The following is a 27,061-nucleotide window of genomic DNA, read 5'->3' as shown; positions in this document are numbered from 1 at the left end:
TTCGATGTCTGCTTTTGCAATTGTCTGTCAATTTTTCGTCTTCTAGCTAAACTTTAGATTCTTAAAATTTTCACACCTCGAATTCCTCGTTTTCAGGTCAGGTGTTTTTGCCTCGGTTTACGTGAATCATCGCTAAAATGCTTGTCGAACAAAGTCTGGTTTCGTTTCCGGCGAAATGTCCTCGGTCGGTGGTAGAATTATAGGAAAATTGGATTAGACCTCGGTCGTGAGAAGCACGCGTTTGCGGAATTTAGTTCAGGCCTTGGTAATCGAAACTCGAGAATCACAGGACGATCTATCGATTCTTTGCGGTTTTTCCGCGTGTTCCGCTAAAAGTCTCTTTCCACGCTGGCTATTCTCTTGTATTTCCTTTCCCGGCTGCATAGTTTCCAGGCTAGATCGGTATCTATTCTATTTCTGTGGCTGTACAAACGGGAGCTTTGACAGCGATGCAAACCTATCGTTTTCAGCTACACGATTTTATCGGTTTTAATCAAGCATTCGTCGAATGGATTGCTATCACTCGGAGAAATTCGATATTCATTAGCTGTTCACGAAATTGGCTTGAAAAATTCACCGGTCAACTTTGACCCTTTCGAACACCTTTCCTGATTCTAAATTTCAATCTCGTCGAACCACTTGAAAATGCTGTTTCTCGCTTGGTCCCAAAGAATGCAACCAGCGAGGCTGCATCCAAAAGCCGTGAAAGTTTACCCAGCGGCAGGAATAAATATTTCACGCCCTTTCAAAGGGAAATTACCATCGTTCGAACCTAGTTTCGGACGTTTTGCCCTTATGGTGGACACCGAACGCGATCTTTCAGCTTGTTTACCATCGTCTAAGAGAGACTGCTCAAACAACACGTGGGACGAAGTTAAACGAAACCCGTTTACACCCATGTGAAAAGTGTAAAATGTAAGGAGAAAAAGATCGTTGGAAAATCGTGAGTGGTGCTCGCAAGGGGTGAGTTTAATAAATAGGTAGGAGGGTTGTTGGAATGAGTACAAGCTAGGAGGAGTTGTACAGAGGGGGATACACCCCTTCTTCCATTCATTTTGTTTGATTTTATTGGCCGTGTACTCGAGCCAAGTTCACGAATCTTAGTTCCGAGAGTTCCGCCCTGTTGGTTCGACGTGGGAGTGCTGAAAGCACGCTTGTTTATTTACGACCAAAGTCCGTCGAATCATTCGAGAAAAAGTTATACACTGAAAATCGAGTTTCACAATCACGAAACACGCGTCAGTGAATGTACGAATGTTAATAATATATTTCTTCTTTCTCTACGGCGTGAGAAGAAGAGGAAAAAGAATGGTGGTATACTTGTTTACCGTGAAAACTGATTTTCCCTCGGGGAAAATGGTGTCGCCGAGGAATCGTGACGCTGATCTGAATTACGTTTGCACAGAGAATTTCTATCGAAATGATGGAGGGAGGGTAATTCGGTGACCCTGTGGCTCTGTATATTCAAATGTTTGCTGCCGAGACTGGATGGCAATATTGCTTCGAACTATTTGCTAAAATAATTACATATTTGCTCTGGAGTTACAGTTGGCTTGTAATTTATTTAACATATCGTCAAATACAGCGATTAATCATAGGTAAATTTCATACAGGGTTGATTATCGTAAATTAGCAGTGAGAATAAACAAATTTGTGCGGCGATGTAACATCAAAAGTTTCTGTTAAACAGCCCTGGAATTCGTCCAACGGAACAAAGTCGCAGCCCTTCGTCAATCGTTGTTTTTTTCTTCTTCTCCGTCCTGTCGATATCCAGTGACGAATTAATCACGAGGGAAATGCCCAGCGGGGTCGTCCTGTTGTTCTCTCGATATATCGTGTGAATCGAACCGAGAGGAAAGAGAGAAAACATTCTAACATGGCGGTTCTCTGGAGGCTCGGTGTACGGGAGGGGTTTTGAAAGAGATTCGAAGACGATGGAAGGAAGGGCAGGAAGGAAGGAAGTCGACGGAGTGTGACGCAGGGAATTCGTGCCTAGACTGTCGAACATTCAAATCCGACGAATCGACGAGGGAAGGGGGAATCTTGACAAGGAACGCCGGTTTCATAGGCCATTGCAGGGTCGAGGGGATGAAAGAAAGGAACCCCGTGATACTTTCTTTCGGGCTCACCGTGCCCTAGCTTCGAGCGTGTTATACTTTACCTACTTTACAAGATTTCCTGGCCCGATAACCATCGCCTCGACGTTTTTCCTTCTCTGCTCGTCGATAACTCGCCATTGCGTTCCGTTCATCCTCGGGAAAATCGAGATCGAACGTGCTCTATTTCTCTGCTCGCTTTTTTATTTTCTTCCTTCTTGTATACTCGATTGCGTGTTCCGCTTCTGAAGAGCTGAACAGTTTCCTGGATTTAATGAATCCTCGAACCTTCGCAGTCAAAAGGTTAAATATAGTACATTCGAGTCAGCAGTTATCTTAGCACCGAAAGGGTTAAACTACTTGCAAAGGACGATGAGATTTTACGTCATAGACGAAACTCGTATATCTACCCTGACCATGATTAAATTTTCATTTAAATTTCATTTAAATCCCCGCGTTCGCTGTTTCGGATAAAGAACGTAATCTCTCCTTAATACTGAACGTTACAGGAAACTCTGGATATTAATATCTAACTAGAAAATGGATTACACAACCTTTTGGGTGGTCTATTTGAAATGTTCGTCAAGCGCCATAAAATCCATGTTATCTCGTAAATAACCGAGCCACGAAGTTATTCTCTCTATATTAATCCTCGTTTAATGTTTCAAACACCCCCATCGCGTTGCATTTCATCAAACAATCTCTAATAAACAATTCTAGTCCGGGGGAAACAAGAATTTCATGCTCTATTTCGACGAAATTTTTGCTGAAAGTCATTTCTTCGACTGCGAATCGACGAGTTTTCCGCAGGCCGTCCTGCGTAACGTGAAAAAGAAAAGCGGAAAAAAGTGGAAGAGGGTGTTTTTGGTTCAGGAGGGATTTCTCGTGGATTAGCCGGACCCTCTCGCGGCGTTGAGGGTACGTTTTTCCGCCACGTCGTTTCAACATGCTAGATATACATGTAAGGTGTTTCAAGGTACACGAGAACTGCTTCTTCTTATTCCACGTTCGTGCCGCTTCGTCGTGGATAATCCCGGAGGTGTTTTACAGGTGTTACATTATTTTCTGTCGTCTCGCGAGATGACCTCTCACGGCACCCTACGACGACGACTCTTCATTCCTTAAATCCTTTCGCTTTACTTTCGCCGTTTTCTCGTTCCTCGAAATTGCTAGACACGTTTTTACCCGTCCCTTCGAGTACCGTACGATTTTTGCTTCATCCGACGACACCTAAAACATCCTAATTGATTCTTTGAGTTTAATTAACGAGGGCAGAAAAATATCGTAGAAAACTGAATCTCGTTTACGACTGTGGGATATAAAGACGTTTTCGAAAGTATTTTTATAAGTAAAGGACTCAGGAAGGAATCGTTTTCATACGAATTCGAACTGTATTATGTAAAATAAGTGGTTTTCATGAAACCGTAGAATGTTCTTCGGGAAAACCAAAGTACCGTTTCTACCATCAGGAAGGTAGTGTTATTGAATATATTTTAGCTTATCGAATTATAAAATACCTTCTCTGGCTGCATTTCTTTATCTTTCCAGAAACAATAGAAGGTTCTCTGTTTGAAAGAAATATAAAAGCTTAACAAATCATAGAATACGTTCTTCGGCGGTATCTTTTTATTTTCACCGTAAGGTGGTATATTTCTGTTTGGAGGAAGTATAAAAGCGCGCGATCGATCGGAAATTCGTGCTCTTATCTTTATCAGGGAATGGAAGGGGTAAACGCGAAAAGCAAGGAAAGCTGAAAGTTCGTCGTACCCGTCAAATTTCATCCATCGTCATGCTACGAGCCGTACGAAGACAAATTTTGACGCGCGGGAAACGACAACAAACGCCAAAACGTCACGGGCCTTGAAAGATTTTGATAGATTACGCGGATATTATCCAGAGATGCGTGGAAGTTTGTCGTACGATCGTTACGGGGCTTCTGACGGAGCCGGTCATGAAGTATAACAGTGTCTCCGAACTTTCTTCAGCTTACGACCCTGTTTTTCTAATAGCCAAATAATCCGTGCTTCTCTTTACTCGAACTCTTTGTTTGTTTTCTCCAAAGAGGTTGATTGAACTTCCGGCTATTTCATTGAATGTCCAGGAAACGATGTTGGCGGTAGATTTGAAGAATGTTTGAACCGTTATCGATCGGTCGTGTGCTCGACGAGATGTGAAACGGGAGGACGAAGAAAGCCTCGTAAAGAACTGTCCGTTTCTAGAACAGGTCCTTTATCCTTATGGAAGGATCGCGGTAGCCTGGAATGAACCTCGTTCAGATAAATTCTTCCGCTCTTTCCTCTTTTATTCTTTTCGTAGCGCGACATCCGCCGGACAGGGTACTTTAACGAGAATGAATAAGTCATAACGATTTGAATCCATCGGGAGAGAAGTTCGCTCACGAGACGCGTGGCTTCGTGAATTATAATCGCATCCTGAATTTGCTCGTCTTCTTTCGTTTCGTTGATTTTCAATTCTTTCTGATGCAAAACAGTATTTTCGTTTGCTTCGAATAATCGCGCTTTCTTCTTCGCGAACCGATGGCGACGAATACAAAGTATTCTTGTATTTGGGATCGCAAACGACCCACGCGTTGCAACTTTCATTGTTCAAAAATGGAAAGGACGAAGTTTCAGAAAGCACCCAAGATGCATCGACTTCCCGTCATAATTAGCTAATAAATCCAGCTCGAAAAAAGGAGGCGAAGATCTGAAAGGCGTTGCTGTTTGCAATTTTTCGTTGACCCAGCTCGGTTAGTGTGTCATTGCGGATCGCAATCTCGGAAATGGCACGCGTTCCCGTCGTCTGTGAGCCCTTTGTGCGACATTCATTCGTGCGACGTCCATAAAAAAATACGTGATCCCAGCTTTGAGAAGCTTTCGCGACGACGTTGCACGTTAATCGACGTGAAAGGGTCAAGTTGCAGGCGTGAATCTCAGTTTATTGCTAGCTGAACCTGATCAAATTAAGTGTTCATTTACCTGAACAAAAGAATCTTCCATAATTCTCACTGTTGCGGTTTTACGACGAGGGTAGAGAGTAGCTTTGGAAGCAGGCAGGTTTTTCTCTCGACTGTACCGTAGCAAACCGTGGTCAGAGGGTGGTCTTTATGGAGGATCATGATTTTTAGTAGGGTGAAAATTGTACGCTTCGTTTCTGCTGGGTCAAATACGCGCTATAAAATGTATCGCCGGAGAAAAAGGAGTTCCTCGAGGAAAACGGTCGGAGGACATTGCCCTCGCGCCTCTTTTTTAAGAAAATGAATGTTCGTTAATCGGTAGCAGCAAAGTCCCTAAAATGTTTCTGGCAGAGTCGGAAGGATATCGCGTTAGCCTCGATCTACTATCGCAAAACTCGGTCGCCTGAAGCGGTCTGATTGAATTATACGCACTGCTTTCGAGAAGCAACGACACGTAGGCTGCCAACACCCTCGCGATTAAGGGGTAGCATGGAGAGGCTGACGTTAGCCCTAGGATACGAGTTAATAGCATTGGCAAAGTTGACGCAACGAAACGCCGCCCCCTCCGTGGAACTATGTTAAATGCGTTCCACACCTTCGTGCCCGGAAGAATTAAGTCAGTAATTCATGAAGGGTCGTCCAACAAGCACTCTCGGCCTCGTTATCTACGACGTTAAGTAAACTGCATCGTACAGGCCGCCTACGCTCGACAGCTTTCGCGATAACACCTTCGAGCAACGATACGATGCAACTCTCGAGTTATGCGCTTCGTGCTTCTGTTTTTCTATCCCGGCTCGCTTGTTATTCTTCATCCTGTTTGATTCAAAACAGAACCGACTGACTGCTCATGCAGGTTGAAATTAATTTTGGACAACAAAGTGAAAAAGAAACAATCGAAGAATTATTTTTCGGAAGAGATTTCTCAGTTTAATTAGCATCGTTATGAATAATGAAAGCGTTTCGCGTTCCCCTCGTGTTTAATTCGATGCGCGTTCGTGCAAGAAAGCCAGGACGTTCTGTTTTTTTTAAAAGGTAGCTTAACGTGCATCGAAGTTTCTTAACGAGGATAACTACGCGGTAAACTATGGAGACGTGGCTGAGTACATCGCGAAACTTTGCGAGGAAACCGACCTCGCTTCTAGTCATTCTTCACTGAAATTCTCGTTAAAAAGTTTGCCACCCTCGCCGGCTGATATTCCAATTTCACCCCGCGCATCCTACCGATCGCTTTCTTCTTTCTTTCTTCGGATCATTCGGATAACAATATGATTTATGAGGCGGTGAAGTGTGTATTAGCGCCTGGATATTTTCATTGTTCTTTCATTTTTCATATTTCACTGTTTATGGAACAAAAATCTTTGATCACTTTTTGATACAGTTTATTTCTATCTGAACCACTTCATTACAATGTTTTGAGAAAGGCAAGCTGAAATTGCTGATGGGTCATAGAAGCATATGGGATAACGTTTACAATATAATCAGCTAGAACATACACGAGGCATCAGGTTTATTTACAAACAGTTATATGGATCTAGTTATCCCGGTCTGGGTTGTCAAAAGGATTGTGGCATTGCAAACATGATTATAACTCCGAAACAGCGTGATATTTGATACGTGTTTGCGCGGCCCTATTCTATCGTTCTCAAATTCCGAGCAATATTTTGAAAAACATCTAAGAAATTTCCAAAGCCATTCATTGTCGTAGTAACATCGAAACATTCCCGAACAGATTATCCTAATCGTATCCTGTTTTTTGCAGGTGTCGTGCGACGTCGCAGTAGAAACAGACAGCCGAACTAATCCGATGACGAACGAGGGTTCGTCTCGGACTCAAACCAGTTTGCTGTTCCAGTCGAGATCGATCCCCTCTGCCGTATCGACGCGTTCGCGGACTTCCGCCCATGTCCCGTGCGGTGTGGGCAGCGTTCACGTGAAGCATGCGCATCTCTTTGCGAGCGGTGTCGCTTGACGCCAGTCTGTCCGAGGACGAGGTGACGGTAACATCGGCTGCTCTGGTTCATAGGGTTCCGTGCTCGCGTCTGCTCCCCTTCCTCCTCTCTTTTCATCGTCGGGATCCTCGGGATCTACGTGGATCCGGATCGCGTGATGCGGCTACCACGTGACGTAGATCGCCGCGGGAACCGGGAGTGTAGTGCGTGACGGCGTGGCGGGTGTCCTCCGAGTCCTCTGTGTATCCGCGTGTGTCCTCGAATCGGTTCCAAGCGGGTACGGGAATATCTCGCGCGTCCAGGTGACTGCTGGTCCAGTGACCAGGAACGCGTTGGTACCGGATTGACCCTTAAGGATTTTTAAACTGGCAAAGATTGATCGAGTGCAGATTTCGCGTCGTAGTGTGACAGTGATTCGGTGTCGATCTGTCTGCGAGTGATCAATCGGTGGGGGGGGGGTTCGCGTCCAACTTTTCGTCCGGTTCGTTCGGGAATGTACAAGTTCGGGATAGCCCGTGTTCGTGGACGCTCGTAAGGGTGAATTGAGCCTGTACACGAAAACAGGCAAAGAATGTCTTCGAGAAAGCGGAAAGAAAGAATTTGAAAAACTTTGGTCCGTCCAAAGAGAGCTAGCGGAGAGAAGCAATAAAGCGGTTCCACGGTGGACGCAGTTACGCGACATCCGGCTGCTTTTCCTCCTGGAAAAACTCGTGAGGATGAAACGAACCGGTAAACGTCGGAACGGTAGCTTTCTCTTGGGCATCATTAGGGCTGGCGCTTTTTACTTATACCGTCACATCAAGCATGCCATTAGAAATGAGATCGTCTTTTTGTAATTCGAACACATCGACGGATTTACGTGAATTCGCGGTGAACGAGAACGATCGCGAGGATGTACATCGAAGTCTGATCTTGATCGGCACAATCTACCTCTGGAACATTTTACATTTTAGTGGGCAGTGTCGGAAAATTCGGGAATCGTATCGAAAATAGAACTGAAGGATTTCGCGTCGAATCTATACCGCGCGTACTTGGACTGTTTACCTTTGAAAACGCTGAGTCTGGAATGTCTACGAGCGCGTGTTGACTAGTTCTCGAGGGCCGTCAGCAGTTTTGCTTCGAGCTAAACAAACAGTGCGAGAGGGGAAAAGGGCAAACCCGAACCAGAGTCAGTTCGGACATCGAAGCATGAGCTGAAGCTACCGAATTGATCGGAATCCCCTGGGTTGTTCTTAGTCAGCGACCTCGAAATCGTGCCGTGACGTGGATCGTGTCGCGTACTGATGCATCCTGAACGCTCGAGCGGTCCTCGTGGTAACGGGGTGGGCAGGATCGCGTGCGTTGCTGCCCCGGCAGGCGGCTAGACCCAAGGGATGAAAGCGTTGCGGAGGATCGAGTGAACACGAGGTGGAGGCGCGGAGACGGGGTTAAAAGGGCGCGAACTAAGATGACGTCGTCGATCCTGGCGCTGCTCGGTCTTATCCTGGCAAGCGCCAGCGCCGAGCTTACCTCGAGGATCGTCAGGACAAAGTATGGGGAACTTTCGGGCGTTATCGTGACCCTCGACCGTCATCTCGAAGGGGTCGAAGTGTTCCGTGGCGTTCCGTACGCGTCGCCGCCGATCGGTTCGTTGCGTTTTATGCCACCGGTTAGCGGTGCGTTGTGGCACGGTGTGAAGGTGGCGAACAAGTTTGGCCCTGTTTGTCCGCAAAAGCTTCCGGAACTCACCGACAAGATGCCGAAAGGAAGAGTCGAGTATCTCAGGAGGCTACTACCCTATCTGAGGAACCAGAGCGAGGACTGCCTGTACCTGAACATCTACGCACCGGTTCAAGGTAGGAAATTTATTCATTTGTTTCAATGTAGTTAGTGTAATAACGTAGCATGTTAGATAGTTACACGTGGATAGGAGAAACTCCACGTGAACGCATATTTAGAATTAAGAATGCAAACATGAAGCTTGTAGATACTGTTCGACAGACAACAAATGTTTCGATGCTTTGAAACCAGTAGTCGGGATCTTTGATCAAAGCAAGGGAAATATTTCACAAACCGCGTTTGTTTATTTACATCCGAGTATTCTTTGAAAATATTTGCCGTCTTTGTGCTTTGTCCTGCGAAACTCGGTTCGATCTAGCAACCGTCTTTACTGATCTACGATAGAAAACCTAGAGAATTCTCGTCATCCTTCTGAGTTTCTACGTAGTACCTCTTCGGAGCCAGGAATTTCTTTATACCTCGCAGCTGTATTTGCCTTTATTTCGTAGAAACGCGCGCGGAATTTCGCGTACAGTTCGCCGGACGCGCATAGTGGATACATAGCACGGGTTCAGCAAACGAATGGTCCAAGTGGTTGTTTTTCGCGAAAAACCTCTGAAAGCATGCTAGTGAAACGAATGCAGGTTAAATATATATGTACCTAAATTGATAGGATTTAACTTTAGATGTCAATTTCATTTGCTTTGTTATTTTTTTACCAACACAAGTTTTATGATAAAGAATATTAAGAGAATCTGACTCGAAAATGAAATGCAATCGTCTTTCTGTGTTCGCCAAAATAGTCGTAAAGATCGCAGACGAGCCAGTGTTCCTCGTTCGTTCAGCTTTGCGCGCTTTTCCATTCTCCTACTTTTCGCGTTTTCATTTTCAACAGCGCGGCTCTTTGTGCTCGATGGCTGCGCCCGAGTCTTTTCGAACGACAGAAATGCATGCCAATTCTTCAACAGCTTTTCATCGATGCCCCGTCGCTGTCAAAGGACTCCCCGTTGCATTTCCGTAAGCCTAGACGGTGACACGGATTAATTTCCATGCGGAAAAAGACCAAGAGAAACAGCGAGAATTTGGAATGCTTTCTTTGCCTCCGTTACGTAGGGACTAGCGTTTGCCAAATGAACATGTCGCATTCGCATTCGATACGGGTAACCAGATATTATTGCCATCCGTTCTTTTTCCTATCGGATCAGCGATTCTCAGTTTACTCGTTGTTATTTCGCGAAAATGTGAAACATCTGCTTGGGAAAGAAAGTTGAGAATCGCTGCTGCGGCTTAAACTGAGTTATCCGGCAGAAAAATTAAAATGAAAATCGAAAGGCGAAAGGAATAGGTCCGCGAATGTTGGTATTCCTGATTTCAGATTATATTGCGAGGGATGAAAAGAAAATTTGTAATAATAGCAAATCTATACAATGTATACAAATTATTATACTATTCCTGATTGCTGTGGGAATCACAACGGTGACCATTACCTCTAATTTAATGGAACCGAATAATTAATTCCTATTTTGTAATATTGAAACTTGATCGTGATGCAATTTACCGTGCAACTATTATAAACCTAGGTCGTATTTGTAGTAGTATAAAAATCGTTTGTTTCTAATTGAAATTACAATGTCTTTAAAAATGGTGGAATCAGAGCAACAAACGTTCCATGGATTCTCTGGCAACTCGTTCGCCTCTTGGTCATACTATTTCAGAATAATAACCTAGCGGTGAACCATTGTCGAGCAACGCAAACAAAGAATCCATGAAAACGACCATTAATTTGCCGATTTGAATGGGAAGTGTTATTTTATAGCCTGGTGTTCGCTTCTCATAAATCGCTTCGCGCCCGTGGAATTCACCTGGTCACCTTGCCTCCTCTCGCCAATCCGATTCATCCCTTCGTTCTTTTCGCGCACCTATACTCGCGTTTTCCTTTTTTATTCCGGATAGAAATGTTTCGTAAGCCATTCTCGGTTGAGTAATAGGCGGTTCTTTTTGAAAAATATATCGTCAGAAAAATCCATGGAGGTTCAAGTTGATCTAATTAAAAACAATTTATCCGATTCTTTGTTATCCTTAGCGGATGATCCAACGATTCTGGTGAAAATTTAATTTCCTTTCAATTTATCGATCAACGAGTCTCAATAGAGTGAGTTTTTCGTGATGCGGGCTTTGAGTTGACCTCGAAAAAGTAAAGCGAACGGTTTCTTTCACCGGGAAATCCACGGTTGGGAGGAAGCTCTTGGTCGAGGAGGTAGAGTCGTTGGTCGTTTTTCAGTGTGCAGTCGGTAAGCGATAAGCGAAGCCGAGAGAAACGCGGCGTAAGATAGAAACCGACTGGTGGATCCTTTAAAACAAATGCCCGGAACGTGTTAGCCCGCACCCTTAGCTACGGATGCATTTTCGGTCGGTTGAAGCGATCTGCAAACATGTATCGCGGCTAGGATTACGTATAAGTATCGTGAACGGTACAAATAAGTGGGTAGAACGAAATTGAACTAGACGGCTTTGGTAAGGTGCAACCACAACGGGACGAGGCAGGCATCCAACAGAGTTTGCGCACGTGAACGTGATCCTAGACCGAATCTCAAGCCGAGATTATCGGTCTGCCACCTTTCTCTTAATGCGAATACACCTTCACGTTTGTTTTTCGAGCAATTAATCATGTTATAAAAGCTGTAGAATATCGCAGTTAATTTGGGAAATTGAACTCGTCTCGGACTATAATAGCAATTTTTTTACCATCTCGTACAAACACGTCTGTCCTTTCGTGAATAAAATGAGAAGGAAATGAAAATAAGGAAATGACCAAACCAAGTCGAGGTCGCGAGCGTTCCAGTCGTCGTCAAAGGGACAGAGCGTGATTAATATACAAGCAGAGTTAACTAGAAGGGTGGAAGGAGCGTAAAGAGGAAAGTACGACAGTGAATCGCGACGTTTTTCTTCGAAAAGCCGCTTTAGTATGAGCCCCTTTAATCCATCTCGCTCGAGATAACGTACAGGAACATCGTGCAGTGTATTCTCGTAATTTCTTGATCGAGTAAAAAGAAATTGTATTTAAATGGAGCATGGAAATTTTAGGCGGATTAGTGTACCTAGTGTTGTTACATTACGTGTACCGTGGAACCTTGTTATGTTAATTCTAGGGAACGTTTCGTATCGTGGCGAACCAGTTGAAAACGACTTTTCAATTCCTGTGGAGCTATTCGAACGATCCTTTCGATGTACATTGGGGTTGCGAGCATACGCTACTTTAGCGTATTGGAACTTTAAAGAACGAACTAGGTATTCGACTTTCCCGAGGGATAGTGAGATTAGCATTCGTTGAAAGGGAATGCTTGAAAAATTGGGTTGTTTCACCCTTAGGATATTAGCTCTCTCGTTTTCCAATCAAAGTAAACACCATCTGATGTATTTCAATATATGCAGAAATTTTAGGGCTTGATTTACACTGATCGAGGTAGTTGACGTCTGATGGGTGTCGAGATTAAGGCTCGGCCAACCTCGTAAACGATGTTACACACCGCGTCTAATTATGAAATTTAATTAAACCCCCTTGTACGTGTGGCAGCTTCGTCGGTGCGCGAAACAACGCTACCGTTTAGCAGCGTACTAATTCAGCGTTCATTTATCTGGTGCCGCGTGAGAAAACGGTAACATCGTCGAGATTTTTGACACATTGCCCGACGGCTGCAAGGGAAACGAATCCACTTGACCCCCAGGTCGGGTAAATGCCGACGATGCAGGAAAAATTGGAGCAAGTGGGTGTATGCGTTTGATTCCGAGGAGAAATTCGCGAATTTAATCACAGTTTTAGTAACGATTTAAAATATCTCTTTACCATTGCTTTTACGGGGAAACAAACGTGTGTTTGTGCTCGCGATAGTGTCTCGGGGATCCCGATCGGATGGAATTCGTGGAATAACATGGAGACGGCGGTGGTAAGGAAAACACGTGGCAAGAGGAGAACCCCAGTAGTACTTTTCAATTTCGACGAAGAGAGAACTCGTTTCGATGGAATAACGTTGCTTCTTTTGATGCTGCCGGCAAAGTGTTGGGGTTACGCAGGAATTCTGTTGCATGCCGGTGTATATCGGATCATCCGGATAATAGATTTGCCAAGAGTAAACTCGACAGAATTTTTACATCCCCCTCTCTCTCTTGGTCGTGGAAAATTTAAAGAAAGCAAACGCGTATTATTCTTCTCGCTTGTTGATCGAAAAAATTAAAAAGTTCTCGGTCCATTTCCATAATACCATTTATTAATTAATTATCCATATTGTAATTTCCGGTCTAATAACAAATTTAATACCTTACGTGTTTACGTCAGAGCCTTGTTCACTTGTAAGTCAATTAGCTGTTCGCCTACAATCGATAATGGGTTAATTACTAATCGTAATAATAGGTGGAGGGAATTGCGAAACGGCTTAACATGAATTCGGCATCAATACGATAAGCTCATTTGCAAAATTTCCACCTACGTCGTTCTCTAAGATAATCCAAAGCAAAATTAATAGATTTCATTTAAACCTGAAATTCATTTTACTTAATTTTCGGGGAAAGAAATAAACGTTTGAAAGAAGTAATGGGTGGCGGGCACCGAAAAACGATTAATACGATTAAGCGAGAATTACGTTGGTGGAACGCCTGGGACTCGTAAGTAGAATAGGTGCGGCACTAGTCAGACAGAGGCGGTGAACGCGCGAAACGATAAGCGGAGAAAAATTCACGGCACGGAGGAATGAAAACATTTTAACGTTTTGCTTTATCGTTGAAACAATTTCTCATATTTTCCTTGCCGCGTGTAAAGAACGCGAAGAAAATGCTGGAATGAAAAGCGTGGAAAATAAGGGGATGCACTGTAAATTCTATTTTCATACTGCTTCGTTTTCTTGGTTAACAAATAAATAAAACTATCTCGATTCGAATAAGAATTATGCAAACACACGCACACAGACTGTTATTCCTTGTTGTTGAACGAAAGAAACTTGAAGAAATATTTTCGCCAGTAATGAAAACGTAGGAATAGAACGTTTCTCAATCCAGCAATCGATAATCAATTTCCTGGATACATTTTCGTGTCGAACAAAGAAAAACGTTTACTGTTTACCGGAATACTATGAATTTCCGTTTATTCGTAGCTCATTTTTTCTTGTCCGTGGCTTTATACCAATTCAAGGATCAAAAAGCTGCAAGGATACACAGGGAAAGCATCAAATCCGATAACGACCTCCGCAATCCGAACAATACAGCGACCCTCGTAAATCGGTCGCGTTGAAGGAATAACCGTGTGAATACGCGACCCTTGGAACAATTGAAAAACATGCATTAAACATGGCAAACGAATGATTTACCGATACTACTGTCACGGATTTCTCAGCCCGCCATTTCTCTTATACTCTCTATCTGGGTGAAGAACGACTGAAAGCTCGTTTGCATAGTTTTCACTGGAAATCACTCAGCCAAAGATCGTGTACCCACTTTATTAGACAATAGAGTAGATACATTGAAGATCCCTAAAATATTTCACTCAGGAATTAAAGTGTTCATTATCGCAGATGCGCGATAGGATACACAGCAAAGCTGAATAAATATTTCGATGGTAAAATATGAAGTTAATTCGGTGTCGGAAAATTAACGGGTAATAGGGATTGTAGGTAAACGGGAAGCCAAGGGTTTATTGCAAAATATCGTGGCTCCGCGTAGCAGGCTGTAGTTGAAGCATTAAGCGACACGGCGCAAGGGAAAGCTCCCTTCTACACAATAATAATAACTTCCTTAATTTTCCGCCCATTGTCGGGAAACGTTGCAACTTGTTCGATAACTATTCCGGGGCTTTGCATTATCTAACGTTGTACCTGTTCCAACGATGTCTCCGCCAGTCTCGAGTTGGGTTTTGTTTCCAGGATGTAAGCGAGAGCTGTTGAGGAACGTCTCTTCGAGTATTTCTCGGTTCCGCGGTACTTCGTCTTGTAAATGATCTTACATCGTTTTGCTGAAGAGCGTGGAAGTTCTTTAAACCGATTAACGGAGACGAAAGATGGTCGGAATCTGGCAATTTGTTTAATGAAAGGCGAGGAAGATGTAAATCATTAAATTCATTTCAAATTTTCCATTGCTTCTATCTTGAAAATTGAAAAATTTCATCGCGCAAGTTAAATTTAACGCGATCATAAACAAGAGGAAATTACAATTTTTAACGATCCATAAAGTAAGATAATACGCGTCATCTACAAACGGTAAACACTTTTTATTCCAAGGCAGGAGGATAGTGGAATAGGAAAATTAGTGAACGAGGACAATCGATCCTCGTGACGCACAAAGGAACCAATGAAAATCGGTGCGTTGGGAAAATAACGGATGAAAAGCGCCGATCGCGCACGAAGAAGACGTAAGGAATAATTGAAAGGCATTGTGAATCGCGTGAAGTTCCAGTCGAGAAGCTTCTCTTACCGAGCAAGACTCTCTACGGTCCAATCATCCAGTGCGGGCTGATGGAGCTGTCAGCTGCAGAATCGTAGGCGAATGGTCCGTAATGGATTTCACTGTAAGAGGCGGCCGCCGATGAAAGCGTGAAAAGAGTATCGGACAGATAAATATTTAAATTGGGTTGAACACCTAACCACGCGCAGCCACCGAACACGATGACGTTCGTATTTTCCGGGAGCGTTAACCTGTACAAATCGGTATCACGTTTGTTTAAAGAATCTTCTCGTTCGAGAGAAAGCATTTGACAAGCAACATTGAATTGGCAAATGCTTATTTCATGTTATTCGATTGGCCGTCTGTGTTATTAGTGACGTTCAGAAAAATACGGAAATACCTCGGTGAAGCAAATTTCTACGTCGATGTCAGAAATAGAAATTTCACCGAGTGGAGAAAGAGAGTTTTGCGGAAGATTACTTCGAACAGACCACCGTCCAAATAACGAAACCAGGATCCAAGCTGACGTTTCGAGCAAAATCCAGAGCGTTCAGCTGCTCCATCAACGTTTTTCTTTGCCGTCTTAAGGCGGAAGTCCTTCAGGAGGTATTCGCTCGATCATTAATCACGGTCGATGCAAAAAATGGACGGAATAATGCGCTTCGAGGATTCTTCGTCAGCTCGTAAATCCTTGAGAAGAGAGAGAGAAAGATAGAGGAAGGTAGAGAAAGTAGGACGTGTCGTTGTTAGACAAACTTCGTTAGTTGACGATATCGAGCCCGACGCGGTATTATCGACAGATTAAGGTATCTCGACACAAGGGACGTTGTTGTCTTTCGGTTGTCGCCGTCTCAAAGAGCTTTGGAAGTCAGCTTACGTGCTCGTGGATCGTAGCTTCCTTCGAATTTGTCCCTGAACGGATATGCGGCTTCCTAATCCCGACCATTAAACCCGATTAGCCACGCGAAGCTTCTTGCGGTTTGCATTTTTGATCCTAACCCTTAGAAGACGGATCCTCCTTGTCGCTTTAACATTGAAACAACTTTCTGAACACTTGTTGGATATATTCTGAACAATTGAAAAATTAATTAGATCGGTACGTCGCTACTCTAAGAATTATTCGAACGGTAAAGTTCAGGTGAACAGCGGGAAAGCTCGTTTTGCAGGTTAGATAACGCGCATACTAAACGGATTACGTGGACAAGGAGGGTCTGATATTGCAACGGGTATAGCGGGAAGTTACGTTGAAGCACATCTCTGATCAGGACGAAGACGTTGTTATCGTTTCTAGGACACGTTACACGAGCCGTCTGGAGAATAATAAGCGCAACTCGAGCGGTAAGTGCCGTCGGAAATTGATCGTAAGCAGTAGACAAGATCTAGGACGATTTATCACAGCCGAAAGATTAACGGGTCGCCAGCATGGATTACTCTCGCTGTGCAGTTCGAAAACTGATTTATTGGCCGTTCGACGATGAAAAGCACGCGTCGTTGCGTACCAGCAGATCGTGGCTATTTAATTAAAATCCGTGAAACGAATCCAGTCTCTGCTGGGACAATGCGGGTACCATCGGCGATCAATGTTTCGCGATAAAGACCCTCGACTCGTTGCTAAAAATTTTGTTTTCTATCAATTTCACTGGCATTCGAGGCAATTTATTGTGAAAAACGTCTTGCGGGCAACACAGGAACTTTCGAAATGATCTAATAAAATTTCCAATCCCTGGGGCAGTTTTGCCAACAACGTTGCGCATAGTGGCGCAAACGAACGACAGTCGGAAACTCTTCTCTGAACGCTGGATCGCAGGAATCCAGTTATACCCTGGAATTAATACCCGCGTTGAAATTTACGAGCGGCCGGTATTCTTGAGCGAGGGAACTATACATTCTCAAGTTCCCTCGGAACTGGCCTGGTTCCTCGATCTCCATTACTAATATCAGTTAATTTCCACCGGCAACCACGACCCATTGAACATTCGCCCTGAGAACTTCCCGTTGCGTCCGAGTTCACTCTTTCGAAGGTATCGTAAAAATCGTGTATTTACCTGGCGAACACATTTTCCCTGAAAATATTCATGAATCTGATCATCTCGTTGCTGTCGTAATAAAGCGTTCGTTACGTGGCATCGTTCTCTTTACTTGCCAGGTAACAAGGCTCGCAACATTCGAGAGCTCGCCCTCGGGCGTGTTCGACGAGTTTTATGATTACACGAAGCTCACCGCGGTATCTGCTCGTCTTGCAGTTGCAATTTTCTCGCTGAAGGCTCTCTTTGCTCGCTGCTGGAAGAACCTCTTCGCGATTTATTACGAACAGCAGCGTCTCTCCTTCTTCTCTCACTTGCCAAGAGAATCTCGATAATCATTCTCGATTTCAGAACTGCGTCCTCGTCCCGAGAAGTCGGCCATCGATTCTCGATTTTCTCATCCTAATTAAACTTCTTTTTTATTTTTCGAGAAGAAAAGTACTAGAGGGATATTTTCTAGACACTCGTAACCAGGTAGAGAATCGCGGGTGTCGCGAAAAAATTTCTCGACCGGAAGGACGACTGACAAAGATAGCGTTGAACAAAAGCAGGAAACGAAAGACTCTGAACGAAAGCGAACGACCTCCTGCGTGGCGAGAGTCCGGTCACATTTTTAATCCGACGAAACTTTTTGAATTACGGCAGACCGCCAGAAAACGGAAGGCGGCGGCAGAGAGCGAAGGAAAGAGTAGAAAAAGAGAATGTAAGGCATCGAGACGAGGACAGGCGTGAAAAAAAAAAAGAAATGATATTCGCTACCCTAATGGTTCCCGGCCGCTTTAAGCGAACAACTCTTATAGCCAGCACCCTTTCACCCCTCCGGTTCTTTGCCTCTTCACCCTCTATCCTCGCCTGGACCAGGAACAGTCATTAAAAAAGACTTGCCACGGCCAGTGGACCGAGGAATGGTCGAATGAAAACGCCGTAGGACAAGGCAGAAAGGGTGGTCGCCACGCCACGTCGCGGCCTGCAGAAAAGAACGAGCAAAAATTCTTTATCACGCCACCGGCTGCCTATACCCTTTCCTCTTCTTCTTTCCTTCCCTCGTTCGTTGCCTGTTTTGGTGTTCAGGCACACCATCGTTGGAGAAAAAATAATTATGGTTATAATAAACCACATATTCTCTTGGAAATCCTGGGAAAATAATACAAAGCTTTGTTTCTTTCCTATGATTTTAGAACTTTGCGGAATTTAGTATTTATTGTAACAATTCTACGTAGAAAGTAGCAGGGAAGTTTGAAATGGTAACAAATGGCTTAACGATGCAATAATTGCGCGAGGGTGTAACGGTGCTTTAAACTAAGGGTTGCTGCGTGATTCAACAATAGCTCGGTTGCAAGCAGGGGACGTAAAACGTGCCGTAACTTAAAAGAAAGCCAATGAAACTCATCTACCCCACTCGTTACTCTTCCCTAATGAAATAACGATGACTATTATCGTCTCTTATTACCCTGCCCTCTGTCCGCTATCTTCGAACGAAGCGTCTAATAAGATTGATACTGCTATCGATTAACTTCTCTAGGCATTAGCTTCTGTAATTTCAGTCCAGCAAATCTCTGTTGCACCCTAGCTAGCTTCATATCTGTCCAGAGTTTCTACTTTATGTTTCTGAAATTTCCCAACCTGTACAACTTTGCGTTGCAGGAAGTTTTCGTTGCGTTATCATAAATTTTATGCTCTCCGCTTCACCGAGTTGTTGTTTATTCAATTTAAAATTGTTTATTCGATTCAACCTGGTTATTCGGTTCAGCACGAAGTGAATCAAACGTTGGCCGATTAATCTTGCGTGGATACTTGGCTGGACAGGGAAACAAGGCGACAAGCCAGCAAACCATTCGGTCATGGTCGTGCTCGGCTTACTGTTTAATGACTATTCTCCAAAGACCACCATCCTACCACACTCGGACTTGTCCTTTATCTCGAAAATCTCTTGAGGGACGTGATCACCGGTCCGTGCCACCGGTCTTGGGAAAGTTACTTTATCACCATTCTCTATTTACTTGTTCTTAATTCTGTTTAATTACCTGGCCGTAACACGAGAATTCCTTACCGTCGTCGTAATGCCAATTCACTTTGTCTGAAAAAGAAACCTTTGATTGGCAAAAATTATTAATTTCACGACGTTTGTTTCGTTGAAAGTGCATTGTAATGGTTCCGATCGAAGGAGTCTGGTTTCTCCCTTAGGAGCAATCGTGTAGTTACGTAGACACAAAGAAAGAGATTGCTTTTCGTTTTTCTTTTCATCAGCGGAATCGTACAGTAATACTCGAACTTTTATTGAAATATTGAAAAAGAAGACAACTTTGTACTTCCTTTACAACGTAGTAGGAAGAAGTTCAAGTTGACGTATCGATCCCTCTGTGCAACTATGCCCAGCTTCGTTCCTTATCGAGGGTCAATTGTGTTTGGCACCTGAAACTTTGTGTAATTAGTGGTTTGGTGTGTCTTTGAGCACAGGACCATTTTCACTGTGCCACTGAACGTGTTAATCAGAGTCAAGTTTCGGAGCAGGCATTTCAGTTTAAAAATGAACTTTAATTAATCCGCTATCCGATAACGTACGAGCGTGCACATTTGTTTCCGTATGGTCGGTGTGTTGTTTCGTTTAAACGAACGAATCCACACTCGACTCGAGTGCATCGAGCGGGTCGGTAGAAATTATTTTGCTCCCGTTTTCCTCCACGTCGTAATTTATTCACGCTTTGGCGACGCCAGAGCGAGAGGTGCAGGCCACGTTGTTCACTTGGTAGTTGACGCGGTACAGAGTTGGTGGTTTTATTACATTATTTAGCCTAAATTACCGAACCGACTCGATGGGATTACATCGTGTGTTTGATGTTCGACGAAGCGTGCGACGATCATCGTTCCATGATGCTTGAACGTGTCCCCAGAATTGCCAACAGTGGCTCTATGGGTCTCCCTAGGAAACTTTGCAAAAAGCTATTTTCCTTTAAGCACAATGGCAGATGCCAGAGTGTAGCTGTAATGTTAAGCAGCTGCTTAACCGGCTCTTTCATAAATGGCATATTGCGATGCCGTTGCAACCTGCCCTCTTTCACCTTTCATTATTTTCTTTGCCATTTTCCAGCAGAGACGGGCTTTTCTATTAATTACTTGCCAGTATGACGGAAATAATTACCTCGTCGCGTGTTTAAATTACTTTTAATCGGTATTTCGTTTCGCGTTACAGTTTTCATGGTAGAGAATATACGTTATTAAATATTTCGCACTATATTCAAGATGAAAACTGTTTCCTCATTTTCTTTCACGACTTTTCTTCTTCCGTCCGTAGAAGGACGCTCAAGGCGCTGATTTCCACTTAATCCATTGATCGAGGTTTCATCTCTATACTTTGAAAGGCGATTAGAGAGTCTGAGCTTCCACTTTCGCGACGCCTCCGGCAGATTGGAGCTTTCCAAGTCTTGTCTTTGTTGTTGCTCTCCTGTCTTGAACGTCTCGCGTTGAGCAGCATCGATTTAAATAATCGCTTTTTTTCTCTATCGAGGCTAAATCCTCTTGGTGTAATCGAGAGGAAATTCATACCGAGATTGGGCTGGGAAATTTAAATCGGGACAAAATTTTAGAGAAAATACTGTCACGCGTCTTCTTTTTCAATTGCATCTCTTTACCGGAGAGCGTCGGCAGTAATTATTCAACGACTCGTGTAAAGTTGAATAAATTTCCGTGTCCAGTCGCGTTACAAAGACAATAAAGGATTGTTAATTCATTGTAAATCGAACCGTCTATTGATCCACGGGTCGTCGCTGAAAAACAAACGCAGAAATTACAAAGCACCGGTCGCTATTCGAGCGTGATACATTAGCGGTGGAATTTTGCCCGCGAGAAAGCCAGGGATGATGGTCATTGTTCCGCGAATTAACGCTGTTCGAGGGTTCTCCACGGGGACACACGAGAACTGGCCACCAAAAGAGAAAGGGCAAACACGAAATTATTCGCTCAACGATCCGTTTGCCACGTTGATTTTTCAATTGACCCGATCGAATAATCCTGGCGAATAAAGAGAATCCTCGAGCGTTGCCAGTTCGTTCCGATAATGATTACTTGATACAGATACCAAGCAGATCATGTTTTTACGCGAGTTGCTCGAGGATAAGAGTTAAAACTGGAGAATCCTTAAGAAGCAAGGATCAGTGGACTAATTGTAATAAGAAAAATGCACGGAATAATTTTCTCGGAAATAATTTTTCATCCAGCTTGGTCACTGCTTTCCTCTCGTCGCAACCGTTTCACAGGCTAGTCGTGTACGTTTTAAATCTTGCCTCTGGATTTACCATTCCCCTTCTTGCCCTTTCATTCTTCTCGTCTCTGAGACAGCAAGAAGAAGGATGGCTCGAGCCGGTGGCAAAAAAGTCCCGACGTTAAGTGTGTCTGACGTTACCCTCTTGTTTTCTCTTTTATTGTGTATAATGCGCCGCTTTCCTGCTTCGCTCTGCGTCTTTCCCTTATTCACATTTCTTTTCTCCTTCTCTCGTTGTGGTACATTTTTTCCTTGTGTGCCTGGAAAATCCGCATAAACATTCGATAACGAGTTAACGAGGAGTGCTCATGGCCTTTTGAAAATGTATTTGCTGCGGGAAAAAAGATCTTAATTTTAATTGAGATAAGCAGGTTTCTCAGAAATGTTTAACTCTGCGTGTTATGAGAGCGATTTAAAAAATTTAAACGTATTCCGCGAAATCCACCAGTTGAAATTTGAATTAAAGCATCGCGGAAGTTTAATCAATACAATGCCGAGGGTATTGGAGTTTAACCCGTAGGTTTAATTGCGTTTCGAAGTGTTTCCAGTTATTTTTCGAGGCTCGCTGCTTTCAGCCGGGCACAAATGATTTCGACGGCAGGTAATTCGAATTCAACTTGGTTCCATTCACGTTTTGCTGACCGGTGATAATGAGATGCCCTGAAAATCAGTCTCTTCCAATTGGAAAGTTTCTACGATTTTGCAAGTTTCCCGTTCTGTTGCAGCACCAACACTGTGCTGTGTTTCTTTTACAAATTCTCCACCCACTTTCTAGCAGCTCCGATAATAATTTGGCTGTCCCAGTCGTGAAAAAGAAAAAATTATCTTCATGTAGAATTTTGTTGCTCGTACACAACGACCCAGTTTCTAGTTACAATGCTCCCATTGCAGAGTTGTTTGTAATAGCAATCGTGCAATACTTAGATGGTCCGAACTAGCCTGCGAATATCCAGAGGCGACTATGCCAAAAACGTTGGCTACAATGTTGCGGCAAGAAAGCAGGTCGAAATGGAAATGGAGATCAAGAGAAGAGAGAAAGGAATACTAGTTCCCTCGATTTTCGAGCTACGCTCATTTCCTTCTGTGATTTATCAGAACCGTACGTGACGCGATATCTGGACAATAACTCCCCGATGCAAATTCGAAGATCAAAGTGGTCCACCCCGTATATTGGATCAATAAAATATTGGCACACCCAGTTTCAATGAAGCGTTTCCTCGAGCCTTTAATCATCAAGACGAGGAGAAAATGATCATCGTTCGTAGTTAACGTTATTCAACTTGTATACATTTCAACGAGAGCTTATCCACGATGGGATAAGCGTTTTAACGAGTGAAGTTTCGGACGTTCGGTCACGAAGTGGCTTTTGTTCGTCACCGTGAGCGAATCGATAATCTATAAACGGTCGAGCAAGCGGCGCACACCCTCCGCGCTGGCCGCTTTTCGCGACATCGACTCGCCTAGCGTTTGTCGTCCCGATGATCGATTATCTTCGCGCATAACTGTTCGAGGTGTCATCGAAACGTCAAAACCTCGGTTCCTCTATCGTACCCTACTTTCAAACCGTTGGGACACCTTCTCTCCCCGTGATTCCTTTCTCTCGATTCCGTTTCAATGACGAAGAATCCATGTCAGAGACAGTTTGAGGATATATTAGGTGATTTTAGTTGCAATTAATTGTGAAAAGAATGTCGGTAATCGAGCAATTTGCAACGCGTAAGGAAATTAAGTTTCCAAGTAGTATAGATCCGTCTGTAATCAGACCGCCAGGTGCTTTCAATGCTTTCTATGTTTCGCTAACGAGCAAAAGTCCTATAGGGCACGGTTTACAACTTTATTAATTGAATATTTAAGGAAAACGTGTACCAACAGGGTCAGTAGATACAGGTACATATTTGTATGAGAATAACGTTGATAGGAAACAAAGTTGAAGTTGGTAGCTTTGTTACGAGCTGGGTTTAAAGTTCTTCAACAATATATATTATCCAGGCTGTCTCTTGGTGCACTGGTCTTATCACGTCCTGTAAATGCACTCCTTAAACCGGCTTAAGAGCTCGTGCAGACAGTCCGTTAATGTTTAATAATGGACAGAGGTGCGAATATTATTCTGGATAATAAAGTCGATACCACGACTGGAAGAACGATAACGCGTGCCAATTAACTTTGTATAAACTAGCAATATTTTTAGCTGAATACAATTTTCACTTCCCTCAAGCTCTATTTCCTACTGCTCTACCTTTAAAATTTAGATTTTATTGGATACTCGTGTTCGATCCCACTTCATCCTTTATTTTTATATTCAATTATTTGAAGCTTGGAAAAAAAAGCCATACAGGAGCTCGAAACACGAGAGTAAAAAGTATCCTTTTATCTTCAAAGCTGCTTCAATTTATTTAGTGTACTCTAAGCAATTTTCTGCGATCAAATACTGCAGCAGAACGTACAGCCTTGTACGTGGAATTTTTTCCACGGTTTCGTTGATTTTTCGCCTCCGAAAACACAGTAACAGCGTTACATAAATCGAAATGCTGACGGTTAGAAATTTTAACGAACTTGATTAAACAACCAATAACTCGGCTTTAATCAAACACGGGAAGGTTTGATGTCTCTGTAATTACAGACGGATTCAAGGGAATGGTAACGTAAAATTACAACGTGGACTATGAACGTGATCGCATCGTGACTTGGTTCCAGTACGAAAATCACGTAAATTCGCTCCTAAAACTCGCGTTTAATATCTGGCGGATTACACGCTCCCGTATTAATACGGATACGAATAGGCGAGCTCTAAATTCGCTGGATCGATCGCTCGTAGAGATTCGAGCGCGTAACGAGTACAGATTGTTTATAACGTTGTTTATCAGGCAACCTTGTCGGTGGTATTGCAGCTTTTCTCCTCTAATAAATTTCGTACAGTGGCTTCCATTTGACATGCAATTAATGTAAACGCGACTCCTGGTGGACTCCGTTAACGAGATGATATTTGGTTAAATAATACTGCATCCACTAGCGTGTTTTTTGCTAATCTCCTAATGAATCATTTGATTTTCATTCCGATAATTTCATTATCCTATCAATGAAGAAAACACTTGAGCTAAAAGCTGTTAGAACTAAAGCCATCATTTAAGAATGGTGTTCTTGAAAAGAAAATATTAAAAATGTTTATTTTTCCCAAATGGAAATGCCAATTAGAGTAGCATTATTTTTCAAAGGTAAATATTTTCAAACAAGTAAGAGGGATTGGAGAGGCTAGAATTTTGCGAAACTGAAAATATTTGCCGGAGAGACCATCCTTAAACAACGATGTTTATACCGCGTACAAATTTTCCTGGTCAATAACAAGCGTACATTTATACACACTAACAAGCTGGCATAATATTTAAATTAGAGCGGCGTTGTTTGCCGACAGAGAAGAATTGCTTGTGAAACAACATCGAAAGTGTGGGAAACAAAGGATCGGCTGCCACTTCAAAGCTTAACCATTTTCGATTGTTTATGGCGTACGTTTCTCTTGACCGATTCAACTTCGATTAGTGACCCGTCTTTCGAATAAATAACCGTGTTTTCGTTGGAGCGAGTCAGAATAAAAGGAATAAAAATGGAATAATTTATTGATACGGTTTGATCTGGAACGATCAGAACGGTGGATTCACGACCGACCGACTGTTCGACATTAAATTTTGTATGCGACAGAATATCGCAGCCGTCTTTCCCCGAGGGACACGGTGTCCTGATAAAAAGGCGGTGCAGGGCACCACTGACGTTTCCGGTCTCTGGCGATTACAATTTTATTGTCGACGTGAAGCATCGATTCGCTCTGTTCGGACATGAACGATGAATTATCAATTTTCCTGTCGCTGACGTCGATTACGATCGTGTCCCACTTTCTCCAACCTTTTTACTCGCCTTTCCATCTTTTATTAATTACAAATTCTAGGATCGAGGGCGGATCGTAATTGCTCGCAGCTTCCCGTCGTTCGTTTTCCGGAGAAATTAACAACTTTTCGAGTACTACGGTATAAAAATAATCTTGACGCGCATTTTCAAGTGCTACTCCGAGGTTACTTGGAAATTAGACTCCTCCTCAGATAAAATTAATCCTTCGCTCGATAACGAACGGACGAATTTTTTCGTGAAAAATAGAAAAGCGAAAAAAAAAAGTGATTCTCGGATGCAGCGTGGTCTTTCCACCTTTAATGGACGTGGCTGGCTCTTATCGAGGGAACTTTTTTCACGTTGCACGATCGCGCGAACCTACAAATTCCACGAGCAACGTAATAACCGGCCTTAATAACTCGGCAAATAATCTTCTTTTCCGAACTTCCGGTGAGGCTGGAAACACCGGGGATATACAGAGCGATTATAAGAACTGGGCCGAGGCTTTCCAGAACAATACGCATCTGCAGCTTTTATACTTTAATGCGGTAAGCCGATTCTTCTAATTATTCCGAGCCGTCGAATAGTGAATGAATTATGAAACACATTTAATCCTTCGTGTGGGTAGCAGCGTTGTCTTAACATGATTCCGTCAGCAAAGCAGCGTTTCTTTCAAAATTACAGACTCAAAAATATTATTTAAAGATTAATTTTAAATTTTAAAAATGAAAATGAAAAAGCTGTTTCAGCAAGCCGGAGGGTTAATTTACGTTTAGGTTGCTGTGTAAACTCAAAAAGCGCTTCCTCGGTTCTTTAAAAACACAGAAAGTTTTAAAATGTTTTCTTTGTGGAAAAGACATGCAATTACTTGACTCTTTTGTTAGCAGGAGGAATATTAAAATTCTAAAATTTCATAACTTGAAATAAAGAATTATGTTACACTCGATGAAAATTTTTCTGATAGATTGAATTTCTACGATTGCCGGTGCGCACACATTAAAACGAATATCACGCGAGCGAGTCGTAATTTGCTCGTAGATCATCGAGATGCGCGCCACGGAATAAATTGTTTTGATATTTTTTAATTCAAGAAAAATAATGGCCGGTCAGATTAGGACTGAAATACGACGCCGTGGCCGTTGTTTCCGTAATGAGGAAGCGTGCATCGCGAGCAGGGTTTCGCGAAAGCTCACGTAACCACTTTGCGATTCGTTTAAATGTTGCTTGCAGCTTTATAAATTTTCTTATTACTATAGGATCCTTTTGCATTGCCTAATTTCACTATCTCGTGCTGGTTTCGTAAATGGAAAGGAAATCGTGGGAAAGATCTTCATTTAAGTTTCAAAATTATGTACTTTCCAGCGTGTTAGAATTACTTTGAAACGGTTTCCCTACTATTGACAAGTTTCGAACAATTTATTGACAGTTGACGAGTTGATTTTCGGTGTCACCAATTGATCGTTTCAATGACTACAGTATTCAGCAATTTATAAACTTCGCACCATTCACTGCAAGTGGTGTCTATCAAACGCTCTATAGTATCAGCCAGGGAAACACCAACAAATAGTGATTACAAAACCATAGAAACAACGATCGTCCAACCACGAATTTGCCAGTTTAAAATCGATACATGTAATGCGACTGTTTCGCTGAAAATGAACTGCATTTGTAGATTATTAAATCTACCAGAGTCGAACGTCACCAGCAAAATTTCCTCT

The 27,061-nt window shown here is 43.0% G+C and overlaps 1 protein-coding gene across 2 annotated transcripts in view; it reads left to right on the top strand.

Moving 5' to 3' along the window:
• Nlg3 (Neuroligin 3) overlaps positions 1 to 27,061 on the top strand; it is a 236,787-nt gene that overhangs the window by 62,590 nt on the left and 147,136 nt on the right. For both annotated transcript variants that reach the window (XM_034328690.2, XM_034328691.2), the window contains one exon: positions 6,812 to 8,836. In XM_034328690.2, coding sequence (XP_034184581.1) covers positions 8,449 to 8,836 — 388 coding nt within the window. In that variant the 5' untranslated portion in view covers positions 6,812 to 8,448. The remainder of the gene's footprint in view (positions 1 to 6,811; positions 8,837 to 27,061) is intronic.

The sequence above is a fragment of the Osmia lignaria genome, chromosome 1, assembly GCF_051020975.1.
Source record: "Osmia lignaria lignaria isolate PbOS001 chromosome 1, iyOsmLign1, whole genome shotgun sequence".
Lineage (NCBI taxonomy): Eukaryota > Metazoa > Arthropoda > Insecta > Hymenoptera > Megachilidae > Osmia > Osmia lignaria.
This window is presented reverse-complemented; position numbering and strand designations above follow the sequence as displayed.